The sequence below is a fragment of the Plecotus auritus genome, assembly GCF_963455305.1.
Source record: "Plecotus auritus genome assembly, chromosome: 5".
NCBI lineage: Eukaryota > Metazoa > Chordata > Mammalia > Chiroptera > Vespertilionidae > Plecotus > Plecotus auritus.
In genome coordinates this window covers 64,826,258-64,846,997 of record NC_137776.1, presented here as the reverse complement: position 1 = coordinate 64,846,997, position 20,740 = coordinate 64,826,258, and the positions used below count along the sequence as shown (strand labels likewise).

The window sequence follows — 20,740 nt, the reverse complement described above, 5'->3', positions numbered from 1 at the left end:
TAGTATTTTGTGGAAGAGCCACACCCAAGGGGCCAAAGAGCTGCATGTGGCTTGCAAGCCGCAGTTTGCCAACCATGGCCCTAACCACTCCCCTGCCAGCCTGATCGACGCCTAACTGCTCCCCTGCCAGCCTGATTGCCCCTAACTGCCCTCCCATGCCAGCCTGGTTACGCCTAACTGCCCTCCCCTGCTGGCCTGGTTGCCCCTAACTGTCCTCCCATTCAGGCCTGGTTGCCCCCAGTCACCCCTAACTGCCCTCCCCTGCAGGCTGGGTCACCCCCAACTGCCCTCCCCTGCTGTCCTGGTCACCCCTAACTGCCCTCCCTTGCCAGCCTGGTCACCCCTAACTGCCCTCCCCTGCAGGCCTGGTCACCCCCAACTGCCCTCCCCTGCAGGCCTGGTCATCCCTAACTGCCCTCCCCTGCTAGCCCGGTCACCCCTAACTGCCCTCCCCTACAGGCCTGGTCCCTCCCAACTGCCCTCCCCTGCAGGCCTGGTCACCCCCAACTGCCCTCCCCTGCCGGCTTCATCGCCCCCGACTGCCCTCCCCTGCACGCCTGGTTCCCCCAGCTGCCCTCTCCTGCAGGCTTGGTCCCCCCCTGCAACAGCCCTTCTCTGCTGGCCTGGTCACCCCTAACTGCCCTTCCTTGCAGGCCTGGTCCCTCCCAACTGCCCTCCCCTGCTGGCCTGATTTCCCACAACTGCCCTCCCATGCTGGCCATCTTGTGTCCACATGGGGGTGGCCATCTTGTGTGTTGGAGTGATGGTCAATTTGCATATTATCTCTTTATTATCTACACCAATAAAAGAGAAAGGTGCAAATTGACCGTACTTTCACGACACCCACCAGCCAATCAGGAGTGAGTAAGCAAATTAACACAACAAAGATGGGTTAATTTGCATACACAGGCGTCGAGCAGCCAGGGGTGGCACTCTTGTGTCATCGCAATGGCGATGACTCAGGCATTCCGCACCGCCCCAGCCGCTCCGGGCCTCTGGGCAGCGTGGGAAGGCAGAAAGGCAGCTCCGAGCCAGAGCAAAGGTGGTGCTGGCAGCCAGGGGAAGGAAGACCAATTCTTGCACGAATCTTCGTACATCGGGCCTCTAGTATAGGATAAGCTTTTGTTGTTGTTGTTAATCCTCACCCAAGGATATTTTTCCATTGATTTTTTTTAGAGATAGTGGAAGGGAGGGGGAGAGACACAGAAACATCTATGTGAAAAACACCTATGCGAGAGAGACACATCTATTGGTTGCCTCCTGCACACGAGTCAAGCCTGCAACTGAGGTACGCACCCTTGACCAGAACCCTTCAGTCCCTGGGCCAAAGCTCTATCCACTGAGCCAAACTGGCTAGGGCAAAATAAGCTTTTTTAAATTGCAGAAATGCAGGGTTTAAATGTTCATTTCCTAAAAGATAACTCTGCATGTTTGTTTCCTTGAGAATGAAATATTCAAAAAATGAACCGATTATAACCTAAAGTTGAAAATCACCTTTATCCCAGAAAATGGGCTATAGAGCAGTGTGTCATAGAATCATGATTTAGAACTGGAAGAGATATTAAGGATTACCTAGTTCCTCATTTTACAGATTAGAAGAATTAAGGACCAGAGAAGGTGAGTGACTCCCACAAAATCTACAGCTGTAGAGTCAGGTGATTTGGTTCAAAATGCTATGTTCTTTTTCTTATGTTGCCTAATCTGGCAGCCCTTTCCCTGAAAGGAAATAAGATAATCAAGGCTCTGGGATCAAAGCAATGAGGCTTGTCTATTGGGGGTGAAAGTGGTGGTAAGTTAATATAGTTGGGCATCCAAGCTTAGGAAATTTACATACTTTCCAATATTTGTGGATCAGGAGCTAGATTCCATTTGGTAAGGTCCAACCCTATACTGTTGGCACCACTTCTTGACTGAATGATCTGCAGCCAGGGTTTCTACAAATTGTCAAAAAGCATTTCTTCAGGCATTGCTGGAATAATGTGAAATTGACCATCAAATACCAAAGCAAGATGATCATTTCCAATACAAAGTTGGCTGACTGGTAGAGCCCTGGTTGGGTTGAAGCCAGTGCAAATCTGCAAGCAATTGGAATGGTTTGTTTTTTAGGATGCTGTGGGGGTGTTGAAAGATTCTTACATTTCTTTCATCTTCTCCAGCTGAAGTTTTCTGTGTTTATCACCTATTTGAGACACTCTGAAAGCTTTGGCTTTAGCAGCAGAAAAATGCATGGAGGTGCATTGTCTTTCTGTATGCAACCGATTACTGGCATAACCTTATACTAGTGGTCGGCAAACCGTGGCTCACGAGCCACATGCGGCTCGTGAGCCGTGGTTTGCCGCTCTGTTGACTAATGAGTTTGCCGACCACTGGACTAGACTAAATGTTACCGTGTAGTTGGAAGCTGTGAGGATTAGGCAATTGTGGCATATTGTGTGCAAAGAGGTAAAGGGTAGTGTGTGACAGTGGTCGGCAAACTCATTAGTCAACAGAGCAGCAAACCACGGCTCACGAGCCGCATGTGGCTCGCGAGCCGCGGTTTGCTGACCACTGCCTTATACGAATGAAACCACACACCAGGATTTTGACCTATCTTGCCTGACCTGAAAACCCAAGCTTGAACTGACACTTCACTATGGAAACTAAGCAGCTTGAATTCATTTGGCTGGAAAATTTTCTGAAAAAGTTACTCAATAATAATGTGAAAATAATCAATCAACGCAACAAGGAATTCTTGGAATACAAGATGCTAAATAAGAGATCCATAGATTTTATTGTACTCTTTAAGGTACCATAATAGAAAGGTAATTGGATGCCTATTTGCCTTATGAAAAGAAATATGTTAGTTCAAATTTTTGCTATTTGTTATTTTATCTTAGGTAAGTTACATAAACTCTCTGTACTTACCATCTGATCTAAGTTAACTTCTTGTCTATAAAATGAGGATAATAAAACTCCATAGGCATATTGTAAGGATTAAATGAAATAATTCACAAAATATCTAATATAAAAATGATCTAATATAGGGTATAATACATAGTAATTACTCACTATATAACTGTTGTTTGTTATGCATATTGAAAATAATATTGTATCTAATAATAATTCTACAATATTATATAATATACCCCCAAGGAATTCCATGCAGAGAATGTTGCTTTCTTTGTTTAAAACGACTCTGACCCCTAGGAGATAGTTGCTTATCAGAAATTAAAAGGAAGAATTACATTTAAAATCTATTGTCTTAAAAAAAATTATTCTTGGCACATACTTGCATTTCAAGGTTACAGGCTAGGGCTTAGCTGAGATAACATTCCAAGCTATAGCTTTGCCAAGCAAAGGGTTTGTTCTAAGTTTTGATGTTAACCTAAAACTCTATAAATGGAGTAATCTTCTGAGAAAGAAAATTAATTTTCTTTGAGCCAAATTGAAATAAGAATTGGACTAGAAATAATCACATTTACTTACTCTTAAAAGAGTTGTAATAATAGAGAAGAATTGGAGTATGACTTATCCTAGCTCTTGAAATACCCTTGAAAGGAGCCACAAATGTTAGAACACATTGGCCAGGCAGTGTGAGTAGGCATATGCTGCGATGTTTTGGATGTCAGGGTGGTAAGATTCAAGTGGCCGCAGTAGTGGTGAGCTGGATAGATTTACAGACTTTATTCCATGAAACTGAGATGTAGGCTATCTCTTCTTGCAGGTAATTCATTTTAGTAAAACTCCCTATTACGATAGAAAATTAATTCTCATCCTGAGTGCAGTCGCAGAAATTCTGAAAGATGCTTAGTTCACTTTATCTCATTGGGAGAGTTGAGAGAATGAGGTTGTGGGAGGAATGTCCTAGTGGGCAGGTTTGTAGAAAGGGGAGGAAGTGAGGAAGTGCTCAGTGACTCCCTCCTGGACTTTCAGCTTTTTTTGGGAAGAAGCAGTGTGGGCTGGGCCAGGCCAAAAGAGCGAAGGATAACTAAGGCTGGTTTTTAGAGGTATAAAACATGTATGGGGTGTGTGTGTGCATCAAACTAGCCTATGATTAATTCAGTCTTAGATGGTGCTTTTTGGAAAATTTCAAGATCATAATCGTTTGGTCATGTATTAAGCATTGTTTTAGGCACATTCAATGTATTATTTATTTCTTAAACAAAATCTTTTTATTGTTGCCTTTTACCTCTGAACCTTCATTTTACAGATGAGAAAGCTGAGTGAGCTATTAAGTATCTTGCTCAAGTCCACACAACTTGGAAGCACTGAGGTTCGAACATAGATGTGTCCAAAGCTTGTCATAAAGCCAGCAGTTCTCAATTTCTTTTTAATTTTAGGCCTCCTTACTCTCTTAAATTATTTTTGTGGGTTTTATCTATTAAATGTTCTCCATATTGGAAATTTAAACAGATACATTTTAAATATGCTTCTTTAATAAAATTTAATATTTATTAAATATTTAATAACTGAAAATATATAAATACAAAATAAGAAACATCATATAGCACAAATAACATATTTCATAAAAATAACTATTTTCCAAAGCAAAAAAATTTGGTGACAGGAGTGGCTTTAATTTACATTTAAAACCTCCTTAATGTTTCGTTAGTAGAGGTAGCTGCATTCTCATATCTTTGTATTTAGTTTGTTGTGCTATGTTGCTTTGGTTGATGTATATGAAGAAAACCTGCCCTTACACAGATACTCACCTGGACCATACATAGCTATTACAATATTATTGACTGTAGTCGCTATGCTGTACTTTATACCACTGTGGCTGTTTTTTAACTACCAATCTGTACTTTTCAATCCCTTCACCTTATTCACCAAACCTCACAGCCCCCTTCCGCTCTGGCAACCATCAGTCTGTTTCCTGAGTCTATGAGTCTGTTTCTGTTTTGTTTGTCCATTTATATTGTTCTTTGGATTCCACATATAAGTGAAATCTTTCTCTGACTGACTTATTTCACCAGCAATACCCTCTGGGTTCATCCATGCTGTTGCAAATGATAAGATTTCATTCTTTTGTGGCTGAGTAATATTCCATTGTATATCTATACCACAGCTTTTTTTTTTAATCCATTTGTCTACTGATGGGCACTTGGGTTGCTTTCACATCTTGGCTATTATAAATTATGCTGCATTAAACATAGGGGTTCATATATTCTTTTGAATTAATTTTTAGTTTTTTTGAGGAACCTCCATACTGTTTTCCATAGTGGCTGCACCAATCTGCATTCTCACCAACAGTGCAACAGGGTTTCCTTTTAGGAGGAGTTTTTATTTTATTTTTTTATCTTTATTGTTGAAAGTATTACATTTAAACCCCTCCCCCTCACTTACCTCTTCTAGTCCACCCCCATAGGAAGAGTTTTTAGCCGAAACCGGTTTGGCTCAGTGGTAGAGTGTCGGCCTGCGGACTGAAGGGTCCCGGGTTCGATTCCGGTCAGGGGCATGTACCTTGGTTGTGGGCATGACCCCAGTAGGGGGTGTGCAGGAGGCAGCTAATCGATGTTTCTCTCTCATCGATGTTTCTAGCTCTCTATCCCTCTCCCTTCCTCTCTGTAAAAAATCAATAAAATATATTAAAAAAAAAAATTAAAAAAAAAAAAAGAGTTTTTAAATAATTTTTTTCTGGTAACTGTAGATGTTCTTCTTTGATAGTACACCAAAATTCAAGAAATGGCAGTTTCTTAAAGTTACCTGCAATGTGAAATCTGAATCTAAACCAATGAGTTTTTGTGCTCTGTTGTACTAAAGTCTCTTTACTGTCTTGCACTTGAATGAGTCTCTTTACCCATTAGTAATTTTTTAACATCATGAATTGGTTATTTGGAAAATATTGTGTCATTGATCTGATCACCTGAACATTGACACACTTTATTCTGCACTATAAAAACAGCCACATTTGTTAGTAGTCACCGGTCTCACCGGAGTATACTTGAAGGACTGAGGAGCTGTCAAGCTCATGGTGGTGAATACAAGTGTTCCAAATTTTTAACTTTTTTCAGTTTGAAAGCTCAAATTTTATCATCGACAACCAATACCATCACTTGGTTTCCTCAAAATGACAGGCTCACTTCATCCACTTTTGAGAATATATCTGCCAAGTACCCAAGGCGGAATAGCCATAGTCTGTCAGTCATTTTACATTTCATGTAAAAAAGTGGTGGTTGGGTTTGCAACTCAAACACTTACTTGCCCAAGCGCTTTCCCTCAAGACAATAGCGGCACTGGGGTAGGCAGCAGAAGTGCCTTATGCGAGCTTCCCGTTTTGCCACACGGAAAATTCAAGATGTATATAGAAGGAGGAAGCTTTAGTGCAATCAAGAATTGTTATTGCCTCCCTACAGGCAGTTTTAAGTGAAGCTAACTTTTATCCTCCCAATGGCATGGGGTGAAGAATAAAATAAATAGGTGTATTCTTTAGTGGCAGCAGTTTTATCCACACTTCTTTCTTTTTTAAAAATATAGTTTTTATTGATTTCAGAGAGGAGAGAGAGAAACATCAGTGGTGAGAGAGAATCATTGATAGGCTGCCTCCTCCATGCCCCACACTAGGGATCGAGCCCGCAACCCGGGCATGTGCCCTGACCAGGAATTGAACTGTGACATCCAGGTTCATAGTTCGATGTTCAACCAGTGACCCACGTCGGCCGGGCCACCACATTTCTTTTGTACCATCAGTACAAATGTCAGCACAGCGACAAAAATAACTACTTTCTTAATATTTGTATGAAAATACTTGTAACTCCACAAACCCCCGGGAGAGTCTCAGGGACCCCTAGTGGTGTGCGGGCTATACTTTGAGAACCAATTTGTGACACTGTCTCCTAGATTTGGTAGCTAATGATGAATCTGGGTGATGCTTATCTTCTCTCTCTTGTTCCCCTCCCCCCCCCCCCCCCATCATTTTTTAGCCACTGCAGTTCACCATGCCTGTGGGGAACCTTTTTTCTGCCAAGGGCCATTTGGATATTTATAACATAATATGCAAGCTATACAAAGTTATCCACTTAAAAATTAGCCTGCTATATTTGGTCAAACATTTAATTAACTCACCCCTAATGCCTTGGCAGGCCAGACCAAATGATTTCACAGGCCTTATGTGGCCCGCAGGCTGGAGACTGGCAAAGAGAATTCATGCTTTGTTCCTTTATCTTGTGTCTCTAGCTGAGAATAATGAGGTTTAAGATTTGGGGGGGGGGGGCAGAGAGAAAACAGCAACTCGGAAACGAAGCTTTGACCTGTCGACAATAAAACAGTAGCTCCTGGCACCTGCACTTAGATCTCGTCCTTGGAGGAGGTTTTTTTCTGGAGCTATTTTTCTTGTCCATGTCTCTTCTGGCTCCTGAGCAGCTGATTGGAAATTTGCCTAATTCACTTTTACAGCATGTGGTAATTACAGTGAATCTGTGAGGTGCTTAGTACGTGATGCATGCTATCAGAGTCAGAAATAATTCTGCTTTCCAAAACCTATCATAACCCAATTTGAAACTGGTAATATATAAAACAAAATGTGTGTAGCATGCACAAAGGTGAAAGTGGAAATTGACTATAGGAACTCGACATTTATGCTATTTCATTGCATGATTATTAGTATATACATAAATCTGCAGAATGGGGCATCCATTTTTTTTATGTCTTTTAATTCAAGATACTGCTTTGAAAGTTGCCCTTTTTTCATGCTTACCTGTTTTCTTTCCATCTTCTTTCATTTCCACAGAAGTTCACTCTCACCTGTGTTTTCTTCTGTTCAGAATATGTGGAAGGGACAGGGATTGAGAGAACAGGGGAAAAGAGAAGGCTGTTTATAGCCTTTTTTTTTTTTTTTTGCTGAAATGAGTTTACTGACTTGATACCATTTGACTAATGGGGTAAGATAATCAACCGTGATATATTTTTATTTTATTTCCTAAATCACCTAGGCATGCCTGGGCCAGACCAAAGACCCAGGGAAGATCTTGCGCTTAGAAAGAGGTTGTCCGCATGAGATGAAATCTCTGAGGCAGGACATGGTACCTACCCTCTGGCTGGCTTTTTAGGAACTGAGCAGCTGGCTCCTGCCTTTCAATTTGAAAATTGCTTTTAAGGCACTTTTGCTCAAAGTCATCAAGTGGGAGTGGAGGTATTGCTAAGAACCTTGGATTGGAGGGAAGCTAATTAATAGTCTATCCTTACCTCAGACTATATGCATATTAGCATTTTGAGTCGAGAGAATTAAAGCTCTGGCTGTGCTTGGCTATTTCCTACCTTCTTTCCTTTCTTCCTCTCTCTCTTCCTTCCTTTTTTTAAATTCATTATCTCTGAGTCATTTGCCTCCTATCCAGTTTGTGGCTGAACGTTTTTTCCATTTTTTTTTCTTCTTCAAACAATACGGGAAAGTTTATTTAAAGTCACAGTGGTAGAAGAAGTGAGCCATCGAAGAAATGGGCTGAGGAAACAAGCTACACAGGCAAAAGAAGAGCCCTCGGCGCTTAGGAGAAAGGGAGAGGCGAGGAAGACACTGCTGGGGGGTGGGGGTGGGGGTGGGGAAGGAGGCTGCTCCTCTGGGTTCTTCTCTTGAGGGTATTTATGTGGGGGGCGCAGGGGAGGATCCCAATAGAATATTCATCACTTTCCAGGTGTGCCCTTTCAGTTCACGGTCTCCACTGATTGGTTGGTCATTAATCAGTGCAGCTGGTCCTGTTGCCAGCCCTGGCCTCACTTGTCTGTTTCGCTGCTTTTCTGGGCCTGGAGCTGAAGCACAACTGAGGACTGGATGTATTTGATGTGGGTCAGAACCTCATTGTCCTGGAGGGTACGAGCTGCATGACCAGCAGTATGAAAGATCAGAGGGTCTGGGGACAAGGTCCTTGTTTTCCCAGCTTTGCCCGATGCTAGGCTTTCTGCCTGGATGGCCTTCTGTACCTGCCCCATCGCCCTTGCTCTGCTCACCTCTGTCTAACTGTGCAGCTGAAGTTTCCCGTGAGATGGCTGTGACGGTGGTTGAGGCAATGACAGGTCCTCCGAGTGTCCTGGACCAGCTCTACTATTTTAGAGGCTGTGTCTGGAAAATCAACCAGAAGGACCCATGTGGCTGTTTTTCTCAACTCCTACATTAGAGTATTCCCCGTGGCCACTGAGGATGTGGAGAGCCGAGACTGCCCTGGAAAACCTGGACCCGATGGTGACATTTCCTGTATAAAGATGACCCCCATTTGTAGCTAGTCATCTGATTTTCATAGTGACTTTTAGCCTTTCTTTAGTCTCCTACCAGTTGTAAAAAGAAAAAAATTCTGTTATTATTTCCAAGCTTCTAACGATCAGTGCTTAAAAAATCCACTCTCTCCTGAGGCCTAGTTGTGTAGGGACCAATTAAAATAAATCAAATGAAAATAAGTATCTAGTAGCAGATGCCGTGAGGTTGTGTGTACAGTGGTTTGGAATGAAACTTCGGCCCTGACCAGCAACTGGCCCTGTTAGTTTGGGTAAGCTGCCATAACAGAGCCACTCTGTGGGGCCCAGTGGTGGTGTGTTTCCTTGCCAGGGTTGCCACACCAGGTCTTTTGAAAATTAAATGTTACTTGCTTGCGTGTGGCTATGTTAAATGCATACATTTTGTGATAGTCTGCCCGAGGCTGTTGGGGGAAAATCTGAGGCCAGCGTCTTTTTTCCCCACCTTGCTGCCCCTGGAACCACCTACAGACATGAGTTTACATCCTGGAGAGGGCGGGACTAAAAGGAAGAATGGCCCAGCCAGCATGGCTCAGTGGTTGAGCATCAACCAGGAGGTCACAGTCAGGGCACATGCCCGGGTTGTGGGCTTGATCCCCAGTAGAGACGTACAGGAGGCAGCCGATCAATGATTCTCTCTCATCATTGATGTTTCTATCTCTCTGTCCCTCTCCCTTCCTCTCAAATCAATTTAAAAAACATTTTTTTTAAAGGAAGAATGAACTGTGAGGATAAAACAAAAACAAAGAAAATACCCTCCAAAAAACAAAAATAGAAAGCAGGCATCCTGAGTTCCAGATTTTTTTTTCTTCTTTTAAGACAGAGACCTCAAGGGGTTGCTCATCCTTAAGGACACATGGCAGGATTGACCAATGGTTCACCAGCTCCCGTGGTAGTTCTCGTGCCCACGCCTGCTAGGCCTCGTGGGCGGGTGTGCATGGAAGAGGCAACCATTTTGGAATGCCCTTGGCAGGTGTACCTTGTTTCACTTCTGTGATAGTAGCAGATATTATTTGTTGGAGTTTCCAAACTAGTGAAGGCTTAATGGGGTATCCCATGTTTTCTGATGATGGATGCCCTGGGAAACCCTGTAAGGTGGGGTAACAGCTGTTTATCTCCAGTACCCAAGAGTTCTGTTCGACTAGCCGACTTCATCTCTTGGAATGATTATGAAAAATGAATAAAAATTTGTAAAAGAAACCAGTGAACTGCATTCAAACCCACCACTCAAATGCAAGGTGATCCTATTTTCAAGAGAATTTTTGAAAAACATGGTATTTGTCACGTCTCAACTCTGATGATGGTATGCGGTGTCTGCAACTTCTTGAAAGGTTTTAATATTCGTGGAAAAAATTAAGCAAATCATCCCTATCGAATTTCCAGAAGCCCATAAACACTGGTTTCTCATTGGCTGGTTGAGCGTTTTCTGCAGCTTCGTGTGCCAAGAAAAGAGTTGAATGTGGATTTGGACTCGCGCCTGGATTTCAGTGGTTATGTCATCATGTCCCCCGTCTGCCTCCCTCCCCCTGCAGTCTTGGCTCCTGTAGCAAGTGGGCTGGGGATCAGTTATGGTGGAAAAAGTACATTTAGCAAGTGCCTTTTTTAAGAAAGTTTCTTAGGGGTTATCTTAAGTCTCTTAAGCAGTAAAATTCAAAGAAGGCCCACATATGCCTTCGGCCCCCTATTCTTGCACATTGAAATGTTGCGGTTTTCTTGGTTGCTCTCTCTGAAAGCTCCTACCTGGTGTGGTAGAGTCTAGGCTTCCTTAGTTACCGCTTTCCTTTCAGGCGATGAATGTTTGTGGTGGAAAAACAAAAGTTTTCACCGTGGCCTTCCGTGGCAGAGCATGTGACGAATCTCCCCCATAATTTTTTTTCCCAACAGATGGGTCAGAGAGTTTTTGAATGAAGAAAACAAAGGCCTTGATGTCCTGGTGGAGTATCTGTCGTTTGCGCAGTATGCGGTAACGTAAGTAAAACTTGGCTTGTTTCTTTTGCATTTTATGTGGTCACAGAAGATGCAGCTCAGTGGTACAGTTACACCCTGCGCTGCCGGGGAAACCAGAAGCAGATGTGCTATGCTCTAAGGAGGCTTGTTTCTATTCAAACAGCTAAAAGCAAATCCCATAATTGTTATTAGAAATGCTTTTACGGCAGAAGTAAAACAGCGGAGTAAAAATTACCCTTCAAAAGTCCTTATTTTAAAAAGAACTACTTTGTTTAGTGCTCAAGTCACATATATCCGTAAGGTAGAATACTCCAGCACTTCCTGAGAGAGGTGTATGATATATTGTTGAGTGAGTAAAGCAGGATACAGGAGAGTGACTCCCTTTTTATTTTAATAAATTACATATATATGTATATTTGCATGTGCTAGTAAATATAGAAATGAATAGCAGGCTGGAAGCGGTGAATAAGAGGCTTGCCTTCTACTTTTATGTATTTGTATGGACTTGCCTTTCATAAAGGTGAAGGGGACAAAGTTGGAGCAAAGCAGAAAAAAAAGTAACTTATTTAGCCTAGTTTTTATTAATTCATAAACTTTCCTATTCGCTTCACTTCTGGAAAGATTTACAACAGGAATGAAAAGTACATTTGAATGAGATATTCTATTCTCCACATTTCCTCCTTTAATCAAAAAATATTTCTGTGTCCACAGATATCCTCTCACACATCTTGAGGAAATAGTATTTTATTTTTAATTTACTGGAAGACATTATGGTTCAGGTGTTATTTTTTTCCCCCCTCAAGTCTTTTTAAAAGCAATCACTTTTTTTTTATATTGCCTCACTCCAATAAAGTCTTAAAACTTAACCAGATGCTATTTTATCTTATTATCCTCATTACTTCCTTGAGAATTTGTGAGGAGAAAGCTATAATTATTCCTACCTTATAGATGCAGAAACTAAAGAATTAACTGAAACTGGCTTGATGAGTTTCAGCTTTGATAACTTTTATATATGGAATAGAGTAAGAAAAACCAAAACACAGGTTCTTATCTTCCTGAGAAAGTGTCCTCTGAAATATAATCTTAGTTTTTATAGAATACTCTTCCAAAGGTTGTTTCTTATCTCCACTATATCAAAACTGCTAATCTCTTTTTGCTCTTCATATCATATGACAAACCAATAATAGTACTCTGTTGCATATTTTATAATCTGGAAGATTATATATGGAATTAAGGAAGGGCTAAGAAACATCAGGAATAATGAAAAGAATGGCATGCTTTGTGCTATATGTTTGCTGTAATTGACCTTTTTTCTACATCACAATAGAGCTTTGGAACCAGCTTTTCCAAATGTACCCCTACATAAAACCCATAGGAAAAGGCCATGCCACCATGAGGGAATTCTTCTCGTCTGTGGCAGAAGATCAAACCCAACAAAAGATCAGAACTCAGACCTTTTGCTTCCCAATCTTCTTCTTCTTCTTCTTCTTCTTCTTCTTTTTTTTTTTTTTTTTTTTGTGTGTGTGTTTGTGTGTGTGTGTGTTGGCTTCACATTTGTGCTAATTAGTTTTGGTTTTCTTTTGCATTAATTAGATGACAAATTATATAGAGACACATAATTTATGTTCTTTCTTGAAACTAATGGGCTGGAAAATTTCTTGCTATTCCTTGGCATGTGACAACTTCCTAGCCCACGGAATGTGAAACAACGGGCTCAGGCTCCATCCCTAAAGCACAAGCTTTCACCATGGTGGTTCTTTTTGCTGCTGTGTGGGAGTTGAGACCAGATGAAAGGAACATGAGAGCTGGACAGCTGAATGACTTGGGGGCTGCAGAGAGACTTGGCGAGAGTGGGGCAGACTTGAGTGACCTTGGAATGTCCCCTCGGCTTATCTTCTCCTGTCTCAATTATAGACTTCTATTTTTAGTACTCAAGGATCTATTCGATTTCTCAGCTTCCACCTCTTTTCTGTTCAGCAGTGTTTCCTGAATCCTAAGGCATGACAGAATTGTCCGACCAATTCAATGCCATTATATATACCAGCCTGTGACATCTGGATTAATACTTAATAGATGGAGAACATCACCTGGTTTACAGATGACTGTTCTAACCAAATATTTTATTTTGGCCATCATACTTTTTATAAAAGACATACTTTTTCATAAAAAGTCATACTCATTATTTCCAATATGTATTGGTGCTATTTCTTCTGTGAGAGCCTCCAAGATATTCCAGATGATAATAATTATAGTTGCCTTCTGTTTATTCTCTATCTGATCAGGTGTTGCTTGGTGGAACTATGGGTAGAAACAATTGATAAAATACTTTTTGGGGGAAAGCAGAGCTTCTGACTTTGGGAGGGGAAAATACATAGAACTCAAAGGTCTGTCTGTTTAAAAATGCTGCCCCTAAAATTATACAAGACCGAGTGACTTAACTTGCCATTTATTCTAACATGGTTAACATGAGTAATAACCTCAAAAATGTCAGAGAAACAACAGCCCTACTTTTAAGAGCACCACATTGGGAAGCTATTCCAAAATCAAAGCAAATTCATAAGTTTGCGAGTAATGTATCACATATGGTTGGAAAAGCACACTTGCCAACACACTAGGAGAAAATGCGCAGTGAAAATTGATGGGTAGGAATAAATTAGTATAAGCCCAACATATTGACGTGTTAAAGCAAAATGAAGACATCTGTACGATTCCACCCTCCCCCACCTCCCATCTGAGCAATGTTGGCAATTGGTAAGCTAGCAAACTTTATAGTAAAATGCAGATACATCACTATTTAGTTTTTGCTGCTGTTCAGCTACTTTGCCTGGCCCAGTATTTGTCATTCTGTATTTTCAAAGCTACCACGGAGTCCAAGGACATTCTTTTGTATTTCCCTTTTAGTTTTTGTTTGTTTGTTTGCAAAGACTACCCAGATTAAGGTGCAGACATATAAAAGGAATAAGTTATGCACATCCATGTATTTGTGTAAATGTGAGTCTCTAAGTCTCTCGTGGCATTTCTCTTTTGTTTCAGTTTTGACTTTGACAGCGTGGAAAGCACTGTGGAGAGCTCGGTGGACAAATCAAAGCCCTGGAGTAGGTCCATCGAGGACCTGCACAGAGGCAGCAACCTGCCCTCCCCCGTGGGCAACAGTGTGTCCCGCTCCGGAAGACATTCTGCACTGCGGTGAGTTTCTTTAACCAGGAGGGAGGCACATGTGGTAGAATACCCAGGGACAGCAGGGCCCCTCGCGTCTGTGATGACCCTGGGCCATGGATTGCTCTATCTTGCCACATGGCACTTCTATTTCCAGTCATTTCAAAATGCAAGTTTCTTCGCGAGTTCCTGGGGTCATCACTGGAGCCATGCTCTGTAGCATTAAGTAGCTTTCAGGAAACACCATTCCTTCAATTCAGCACAGTGAATAAGTTCTGCTGCCATAGGGCATAACAACAGAGGAGTTTGCACAGGCACATGCTTTTCTGGAACCAGGGAGATGCTGATATCGTGATTGAGGCTCTGTTTTCTGGGTAGAGGCAGCACATTGAGATGTGAGAATTTCCATAATACCTTGTTGATGTTTGTACCCTGCTGCCCCCCTCCCCGCCTCCAGTGGTAGCTCAGGTGAGTGTTCTGTGAGATGTCTTCTTAGTCATAGGCATGGAATGTAGTGATCATTTTTATTAATGAGATGCCTTTAAGCATGTTTCTTTGGTCACCTGTCAATCTTCTGTTTCCTTCTAAGGATTCCTTCTCTAGTCTCTCCTGGCTGAAATACCACCATGTTAAGGGAGGGTGGGTGCCGACCACCTGTATCACTAATGGCATAATATCACTGAATTGTTCATCCACTCATTGTGAATGAACAGTCATTCATGCACTGAAAAATATTTTTGAGCTTCTATAATTTGCCAAGCACTGTACGTAGAGTTACTGTCCATGGGTGTGTAAGTCAAAACTGCCTGCTAAGACAGAGACATCTAGATTCAGAAAGGTTTTTATGTTCCAGGAGTTTATTAAAAATTTTTATTAGGAAGCCCCAAATTCCCAAACGTTGCTTACGCTTTGTATCTTAAAGAGTTTATCTCACTTATTTCAGGCTTGACCTGGCAGGTGGACTTTGTTCCTGTCAGTGTTTAAGGTCACCTGGGTACCAGGTCATTGCAGTTGAGTCACGTGTCTGGGTGCAGCCAACGAATGTGGGACATTTAGGCTTTCCATGTCTGGTAGCCTTTTAATTACTTCTAGTCCCTTCGACTTGGGTTTTTGGTCATGGAAGTTAGTCTCTAATGAAGTTCAGTTCTGCTGAAGGATTTAATGTTTGAATATAATGCCTCCAATCAACCTTTCAGATATTTTTTAGTTTGGAAATGCCAAAAATATTAATGGGTTTAGAGTCCTATATATTACAGAGGTAATATGCAAATTGACTCTCACACCCTTGCATCACAAGATGGCCGCCACAAAAATGGCCACCCTCACGTCATCACAAGATGGCCACCCCCACATCATCGCAAGATGACCACCCCCACATTGTCACAAGATGGCCACCACAAGATGGCCGCCCCCACGTTGTCACAAGATGGCCGCCCCACATTGTCACAAGATGGCCGGCAGGGGAGGGCAATTGGGGGTGACCAGGCCTGCAGGGGAGGGTAGTTGGGGGCAACCAGGCCTACAGGGGAGGGCATTTGGGGGGACCAGGCCTGCAGGGGAGGGCAGTTGGGGGCGACCAGGCCTGCAGGGGAGGGCAGTTGGGGGTGATTGGGTCAGCAGGGGAGCAGTTAGGTATCAATCATGCCGGCCAGCAGGGGAGAGGTTAGGTATTAGTCAGGCCAGCAGGGGAACGGTTAGGAGGCTATCAGGCAGGCAGGCAGGCAAGTGGTTAGGAGTCAGCAGTCCCAGATTGAGAGGGGGATGTCCGACTGCCAGTTTAGGGATCAGGCCTAAACTGGCAGTTGGACATCCCTCAAGGGGTCCCAGGTTGGAGAGGGTGCAGGCTGGGCTGAGGGAAACCAACCCACCAACCCCTCCCCCTCCCCTCCGTGCATGAATTTCGTGCACTGGGCCTCTAGTAATTCAATAATAATGAAGAGCAGTGTCTTAATTCATCTCGTGGTATTTGCATTAGGCCAAGGGCTCTATAACCTGCTAGTCTGCATCAATTTTACATGTAGACAGGGACATATGTGGGCCGATTTGGAAGCTGAAGAAAGGCCAGTTGTGCCTAAAGAATTCCCTAATCACCTTGGTACTTGAATGGAAATTCTTACCATTAGTATAGTTATAACTATATGTAAGAGATCTAATGGACAAACTAGATGTTAATTTGCTTTTCCATCATTTCTTACCTAGAAAGGATCATTTATTGGCTAGCTCTACCCTAACAAGGATTCATTTCTTGATTAATAATTCATTATGCCTGTTTTTGAATGATTAAAGACTGATTGAGGAGCTCATGTTGTTTCTGGTAGAGTGGGAGAGTCAGGAAAATGTGGGAAAAATCCCAGGTCCAAGGAGAGTTGTAATCCTGGCCCCTGGAAGGCATGGTACAGGGACATCAATTTCTGATTTACTTCATGGTTGGATCCAGGTAGATCCTGCTAGAATTCACTTTAAATTGGAAAAATAGACCAAAAATATATAGAGATGGACATGATGGAAATGCTTTTCTGAGGAACTCGGGAAGTATGTGGCATTTCCAGTTGGCAGGTGTGCTTGAAAATGACCAACTAAGAAACCAACATCACCTTCTTCTGTTTGTGTTTGAACAGTTTCAGGCTCAGGAACAGAGCAATGGAATTTCCTCCCCAGGTTCTAGTCACTCAAGAGAATCAGTATGGCAGTAACTTTCATGAAACTTGTTGACCTGAAGCTTTGATTTTTGTTTTTAAACAGTGCGTATCAATGATATTCCAGCTCTTGAGGTTCATGGATTTGTGCCTAGATTCTAATTCTGTATTTGGTCATTTGCTAGCATCTGTGATTTATAAAAACAGCAATCAGATGTACAGGCATATGGTACATGTTGCTTTTCATATACCCAAAGATTGTTTACATTTTTTTTCTCTTCCTCCTCCTTCCTCTCTCCCCTTTCTCTCTCTGATCCCCACATTGCCTTCACCTTTTGGCTTTCTTTTAGTTGCCCTTCTTTTTCATTCTGCCATCATATTTCTGATTGTCTTCTCCTCCTCTGCTTTGTCCTTTCTCTTCCTACTGTCTCCTCTTTTTCCGGTTCCATTCATCTCTTACACCACCACCAGATTGGTTTCTCTGCCTGAGTATCTTCAGTTCAAATGCCACCAGAGCTGCTTCTCTCCCTGTTGCCTCTGGAGCAGCTTCAGTTTACACACTGATGATGAGGCTTCAAACCGGAAAATCTCGTAAGTTGCGGGTGAAAATGACACCCAAGAGAGCTGGTAGTGCATGGTGGCAGGGTATTGCAACTGCTCTCCATGTTATAATATGATAACCTCATGGCTTAGCGCCCTCACCAGGCAGTACTGGATGTGCCCACTGCCTTTTCCACTTTGATACGCTCTGTTATCATATTATGAATTCTCATTTTAAGAATTTAAACCTTACTAGTAAAGTGTGTTACATTTTTTTAAATATTACAGGAGTGTTTTGTTTTTTTTAAAGAAAGAAAGGATATTAATTCATTTTCTGTAGAGATGATTTATTCTGGCTTTGTTTGACTAGAATATGTCTTCTATATCCAAAGCAGAATTCAGTTCCCTTATCCCAATCTCCAGATAATAATGTCGATTAGTAAAAAGGGTTAGTTAAACTTGGAAGAAGAAATGAAATTTTAAGAAATTTAAAACACTTTATAAATGGGGTTTGGTTAAAGAAAAGGAAAAACTCTCTAATGTTGATACACATTCTTCTCTCTGTATTCAGACTTTATTTTTTAACTATTTTAAGTGGATTATTAAACATTTTATGACATGACCTTCACTTTGAGTTATATCAACTATTCGATTCTGTATGTCTGCTTGGTCAGTAGTAAAAATGTTGATATTGATGCAGTAGAAACCTGGATTGTGTTGTTTTTTAAAATCAGAACCCGGTGTGCCTTCAGTTAAGATAGATTTCTGTTAATGTGACCACAGATCCAGCTGAATTAAATGACTTATATATGCACATATGTGCGCACTAGATTTTTGGAAACAAAGAGTGCATTAATTCAGATGCAGGAGGTGGAAAACCAAGAGCCTGGAGGAAGGGGTCAGATTTAAACTTTGGGTGATGGCCAGAGCTGCTGCTCAGGGTGAGGAAAGGCTCTTCTGGGTGGAGGTAAAGTGAAAGAGGATGAGATGAGCAGAATTCTTACATCAAAGATCGGCATGTTTGGGAAAGAGGGAAGAACCTGCCCCTTCCAGGACAAAGGCTTTGAGGTGGGGGTGGAGGGATATCTGAGGAGTGGTTGGGTCATAGACATGCAAAGCTGGAGAGACCTGGGAGGTCACCCCGACTGACCTTTCCCACTGTGGTGAGGAGAACAAGATCTGCATTTCCTTTAAGATATGAACTCCTATTAATATTTTTTCCTAAGATTCCCTAGAACAAATTTTACTGTTTTCCTGAGATTATAAACTCAGTGGAATGACATTTAATGAATAGTCATTGTCTGACTCTTACTGCCTATGTATATATACATAGTGGATTCATATGAAGAGATAGAGTTCAAATTTATGTGCTGGTTTATACATTTTAATACATTAATCTCATTCCTGGCAACGTTTTTCAGGGGAGTAATTTTTTTAAAATATATTTTTATTGGTCAGAGAGGAAGAGAGAGGGAAAGAGAGATAGAAATGTCAATGATGAGAGAGAGAACCATTGACCAGCTACCTCCTGCATGCCCCCACTAGAGGCCGCAACCTGAGCATGTGCCCTGACCAAAAATCGAACCGTGACCTCCTGGTTCATAGGTCGTTGCTCAACCACTGAGCCAGGCCTGCTGAGCATAGGGGAGTAATTTTGTAAAGTATTTACAATGGACATGAAGATATAGATAGCTTTGTTACAGTTTTATTGAGTGTCCACTCTGTGCCAGGCACTGTTCTAAGAGCCTTCTGTGATTTACTGTTCACAATGCTCTGTGTGATAGCTACTGTTACTTTCCCCAGGAGGAAACTGAGTCTTCTAGTGGTTAAAGCAATTTGTGTGGGATTAAACAGTAAGTAAACGAGGCAGGACTTGTAGTAAGGTGGCCAGACTCCAACCTCCATACACATTATCCTGCCTGCTGGTTTATAGGATGATTTTCCCTCCCAGTAAATATATTGTTTTCATATCAAGGAGTCTGTTGTCCCCTGCAAGAGGGGCTTTTGCTCCTTCCGAGAATAGAAGAATCCCATCTATTTCGATAGATGCCAACTTAAAGGAGAAAAACTGCAAAGAAAAAACATATTTAAAATTATTCTCATAGATAAGCTGTTGATCAAGATTTTCATTCAAGAAAATACTGTTAAAGTCTTTGGGAGGTAATCAAGGATTATTAGCCCCATTTACAAGTGAGGAAGAAAAAAGAAAAATGAGGAGACAGTCATTATAGGAAACACCCAAGTTTTATTTCTGAGGGAGGAGAAATGTTGAAGACACTCCTTAACCTGATGAAAATCTGAGGTTGCAGAAAATGAAATAACCATCTATAAAATAAAGACTTTCTAAATTTTTCAGACTGTACAAAAATAATCTGCAATTACAAACTTTCCATTTTACTTATTGGCACATTGTAAGCAAAAGCAACTGAAAGTGTTGGGTTGTTGTGTATCTGATTTTTGTATTTCTTTATTTGAAATTGTAAAAAGAGAAAAATATACTTGGGTTAAGAATGGACCTTCCACGTTTTCAGCTTGGAGTTTATTTTAATGGCCCTGCTAGTGAAAATGGTGACAGTTTTAATTATATATAGCTTATGGGTGCACCATACCCGACAGATTTGTCCAGCATTTCCTACTATGAGTTTAACTTCACTTTTTTCTATCTTGTGTGTGTGTGTGTGTTCTGTTATTGTTAATCCTCATCTGAGGATATTTTTTCCATTGATTTTTAGAGAAAGTAGAAGGGAGGGAGGGAGAAAGTGGGGGGCGGGGAGAAGAGAGAGAGAAACATCAATGTGAGACACATCAGTTGGCTCCCTCCTGCACCTGCCCTGACTGGGGTCGAGGATTGAACCTGCAACCCCGGTATAGTATATGTGCCCTTGGCTGAGAATAGAACCTGAGACCCTTTGTTGTGCTGACTGACGCTCTAACCACTGGCCAACACCAGCCAGGGCCACTTTATTATATCTTTGATCCAGCAGAAAAAACCAACTGAGAGAGGCTACACGGAAATGGAAAAACAAGTCACCGAACCAATGCATTGTTGGGGATCTATCTCACAGATTCTCAGATCAGTGAGATGATAGGGTCCAGGATCTGCCTCACATGTTGTGAGATTAAATTAGCAATTCCAGTAAAGAACCTGGCACAACAGTGAGTCGTCAGTAAATGTTAACTATATAGGTTGAGGGAAACACTGAAGATGACTCAGCAGATTTCTATAGCTGTGGTCTGGTACTTTCATCAGCAAGATTTATTAT

General features: G+C 41.8%; 1 protein-coding gene across 7 annotated transcripts in view; it reads left to right on the top strand.

Moving 5' to 3' along the window:
- FMNL2 (formin like 2) overlaps positions 1 to 20,740 on the top strand; it is a 323,525-nt gene that overhangs the window by 216,260 nt on the left and 86,525 nt on the right. For all 7 annotated transcript variants that reach the window (XM_080670222.1, XM_080670219.1, XM_080670221.1 and 4 more), the window contains exons 5-6: positions 11,083 to 11,166; positions 14,179 to 14,331. In XM_080670222.1, the coding sequence (XP_080526348.1) occupies positions 11,083 to 11,166; positions 14,179 to 14,331 (237 nt within the window). The remainder of the gene's footprint in view (positions 1 to 11,082; positions 11,167 to 14,178; positions 14,332 to 20,740) is intronic.